Source organism: Propithecus coquereli, unplaced genomic scaffold (assembly GCF_000956105.1).
Source record: "Propithecus coquereli isolate 6110/MARCELLA unplaced genomic scaffold, Pcoq_1.0 Scaffold54, whole genome shotgun sequence".
NCBI lineage: Eukaryota > Metazoa > Chordata > Mammalia > Primates > Indriidae > Propithecus > Propithecus coquereli.
In genome coordinates, this window is record NW_012151285.1 from 4,295,011 (window position 1) to 4,299,245 (window position 4,235).

At 35.4% G+C, this 4,235-nt stretch overlaps 1 protein-coding gene across 1 annotated transcript; it reads left to right on the forward strand.

Moving 5' to 3' along the window:
• The first annotated feature begins 2,618 nt into the window (after positions 1 to 2,618).
• LOC105820807 (keratin-associated protein 19-3-like) lies at positions 2,619 to 2,831 on the forward strand. The gene has a single exon (XM_012657368.1). It carries the CDS (start codon positions 2,619 to 2,621, stop codon positions 2,829 to 2,831), a length of 213 nt encoding a protein of 70 aa, XP_012512822.1.
• The last annotated feature ends 1,404 nt before the right edge of the window (positions 2,832 to 4,235 follow it).

Here is a 4,235-nt window from a genome sequence, read left to right on the forward strand (position 1 = left end):
AAAAGTATGTGTGGCATTCCCAGTGTAATACAATATTAACATATTTTTATAGCCTGCCTTTTCATATATTATTGATTTGTGTCTGTGTTAAGGGAAATTTTGGAATTTATAACAAAAGTTTTCTTTATTTACAGATGAAAGTTATTACTCCAAAGAAGAACTCATTTTCTTCTTCCCTATTCATTATCATAGGGTTATTCAAGACATATTCTAAAGTAAACTTTTTGAAAGTGAAAGGGAGGAGAAAATTAAAAAAAAAGATCATTGTTCAATCTACTTTGGGTTTGATATACTTTGGGTCTAGCAATCTATTTGGGGCATAAAGCCAATGCCACTACAAGGAAATATTGTCCTCATTTTACAATGGACATTTTCATCTTATTATTTTTTTCACTTAGGAAAAGAAGACAAGATATTTGTTCCATATATTTTTATAGAACAATATATAGATCTATGTATTTTTATAGGTATCTTTTACAGCTAACAATCACTAACTATTTGTATGAAAAATTATCACGTGCTTTATTTCTTAAAAAAAATTCTGGTTATTATTTGGCCATTGAGATTTTCCATGTGTGTCTTCCTTGGTTTTATATGTCAGGTGGATGCATCCTTATGCATCCTGAACAAACAATTACCTGGCTGAGTTATATGATCATTACCAATTACCTGGCTGAGTTATATGGGCAAAACGTGATATTCTTAAGACAGTTCGAGTTGTGATTCTATGTGTTCAAAAGGACTCACTGAGAATTAAAAATTGAGCTTACCAACTATTTCCAGTTCAGATGAGAAATAAGAATGAAACAATATTTGAGTAAAAGCAATATGGCAAATATTGGGTTAAATCCTACTCTATAAATTGAAAGGCATATTACACCATTTTTTTCTGCCTTATAAAGGTACCTTGCTAAAGAATAGTCACAGTGTTGCACAGATTGTGGAAGCTATGATAGTTATTGTCAATTTACTTAGAATTTCTTCATTAGTTCGATAAAGAATATTTAATTCCCTAGTTGCTGTTTAGAGAAATGAAACATCCGATTTAGGAAATTTATCTTTATAAAATAATTATAAATCTCACAAAAACTCAGCAGCTTGTTCAAAGTCCTGTAAATTCAGTAAGTTGTTAGTTGTCCAAGTCAAGAGACAGGTGCTACATGGACATTAACAAACGTAGAGTTAAGTTGGATCCAGTTGACCAGCTCAAAGAAGTGACCTGAGGGACTCCAAGAAGCCCAAGACAAATTTCCTCATGTATTTCTCTATTCTGTGTCATTTCATCATTGTGCCTTCATTTTGAAAACTTTAAGACAAGCTCAGTTTTAGAATACCCTTTTAACATTTCAGAAAGCCCTAGGAGATGGTGTATTATTTTAAAAATAGTATTTTAGTGAACTATTAATAGATGAGTTACCAGTTAAGGACTAGTTAGAAATTGCCTCCGGATAAATGAGAAATGAAAAAGCAAAGGGAAAGACACTATGGTGAGAGTGAAAAGAAGGCAGAAACAAAGACACAATGACTGGGAGAAGTAAATGGACGCCAGAGAGAGAAAAATACTGTCAACTTCAATCTTCTACCTGGCCGTTCCTAGTAGGTATTGAGAGAATGGGAAGAAGAGTGAAAGCTTAAATGAGAATGAAAATAGAGGTCATATATACATTACTGAAGAAGGGTAAAGAATGGAGGACATTGTCTGGAGTGTGCAAAAACAGAGACAGATGTAATCTGCCATTTTGGTGAGACTTTGAGTAGAATCAATTATGAAGGAGAGTTTTAGGATTTGAATGAAACCTGAACTGCTATTCTGATAAGTCTGCATAGGAGATGGATTTTGTGTTCTCCATTTCTGAAATTAATTGCTACCTATTTTGCAATCAAAAGGTTCCGAAGCTGGTACTTAAAGTCAGAAATACTATAAAGGTTATTATGATGAGAATGCTAAATATCAACATATGCTCTCATTTTCTGAGTCCCTTGACTATTGTACACAGCAGGTCATTTAAGCCTTTTTTATTTCGAATGTTTTCCTATATTCTGAATATAGGCACTTTTTTAAGCTCTCACCTTGAAAATAGGTTTGCTTTTTAAGAAAATGTAGATTTAAGATCTGTAAATTGAATAAAATAGCTATACATTTATTTGGATATGAAGTTACCAATTTGGAGGTTGACAGAACAGAGAAAATTTTTAATTATGGGAGGAATACCATTAAATATAGATGATGTAATACACCTGGTAATAAGCAATTCTATTTAGCATTTGGAATGTACGTATTTTGAAAAGTCAGCTATTTCATCTCATAAAAGCAAAGCAATAAGTTCGTGGGCAAGCTAAATAGGACATTAAGTAAGCTGAAATATTTTAATGAGAGTGAGGACCTCTCAGTCTCAGGAGACAGTAAATTGATGAGTTGTGACATGAAAGGTAATACAAAGAATAACACAAAGGGAGGGTATACACGTGATAAATCAGGTACGCATGTGATAAATCAGGAGGCTATACATGTGATAAATCATGCTCTGACCAGGGTATATAAGCATCCTCTGTCCAAGCTGCCATTCATATTCAAGATCTTGTCTTGAACAGCAAACCCACTCACTACACCTGACACCATGAGCTACTACGGCAGCTACTATGGAGGCCTGGGCTACGGCTATGGAGCCTTCGGAGGCCTGGGCTATGGCTATGGCTGTGGATGCGGCAACTTCCGCAGGCTGGGCTACGGCTGTGGCTACGGAGGCTACGGCTCTGGGTTTGGAGGCTACGGATACGGGTGCTACCGCCCATCATGCTATGGAGGGTATGGATTCTCTAGCTTTTACTGAATATCCTGCCCTGGGAGCCCAATATCTGAGGCCATGAGAAGATTACCCAAATTTAACTGCAATAATTCAAACAGAAAATATCACCCTGGACCAAGCTAAGAACAAAAGCATTTAGCATCTAAGATTTAAGGAATATTTATCATTCCAAAATTATTTGCTTCATATTCCCTAATATCTCTTCTTTGTGCTCTTATGTCTATGAGATGACTATGTTTCTTATGCAATAAATTTTCCTAACTGAAAACAACATGCATGGCTTTTATTTTTTATTTAACTCAAAATGTCAAAGTGATTATTTTTAATTTACAATGAAGAAAATAAGCTACTATATGTGTTATATGCTATATATAATGAAATAATTATGTGTATACATGCGCCCACCCATATAGCTGTCTTTGTGTGTGTGTGTGTGTATGCATACATTTGACTCTTGAACAACATGGGCATATGGGGTTTAGGGGCACCAACTCCCATGCAGTTGAAAAATCCACATATAACTTTTTTTTTTTTTTTTTGAGACAGGGCTAGAGTGCAGTGGCATCATTATAGCTCACTGCAATTTCAAACTTCTGGGCTCCAGTGTCCTCCTGCCTCAGCTTCCTGAGTAACTGGGACTACAGGCATGTGCCACCATACATACCTGGCTAATTTTTCTATTTTCTGTACAGACAGGGATCACATATAACTTTTTACTATCCAAAAACTCAACTACTAATAACCTACTGATGACTGGAAGCCTTACTGATAAGATAGTCAATTAACACATATTTTATATGTTATATGTATTTTTACAATAAAGTAAGCTAGAGAAAAGAAAATGTTGTTAAGAAAATCATAAGAAAGAAAAAACATATTTACTTGTTCATTAAATGGAAGTAGGTCATTATAAAGGTCTTTATCCTTACAATCTTCATATTGAGAGGCTGAGAAGGAGGAGGAAGGGGAGTAGCATAGGTCTTGCTGTGTCAGGGGTGGCAGAAGTGGAAAAAAATTCAAGTATAAGAGAACACTCTCAGTTTAAGCTCATGTTGTTCAATGATCAATTATACGTACATACACATATGTAAACCATAATACTCTATTTATTTAAGTTCAGAATATTACAGGGGTACAAACACTTTGGTTGCATATATTGCCTTTGCACTGCCTGAGTCAAAGCTACAAGCATACCCATCCCCCAGAAAGTGTGCACTGTACCCATTAGGTGTGAATTTACCCATGCCCTTCTCCCCACTCCCACCTGCCCGATGCCCTATGAATGTTACTTCCATATGTGCACATAAGTGTTGATCAATTAATGCCAATTTAATGGTGAGTACATGTGGGGCTTGGTTTTCCATTCTTGTGATACTTCACTTAGAAGAATGGGCTCCAGCTCCATCCAGGATAATACATGAGGTGCTA

What these genes read in the sequence shown, in the direction of transcription:
- LOC105820807 (XM_012657368.1), top strand. Translation starts at nt 2,619, where the DNA reads ATGAGCTACTACGGCAGCTACTATGGAGGCCTGGGCTACGGCTATGGA.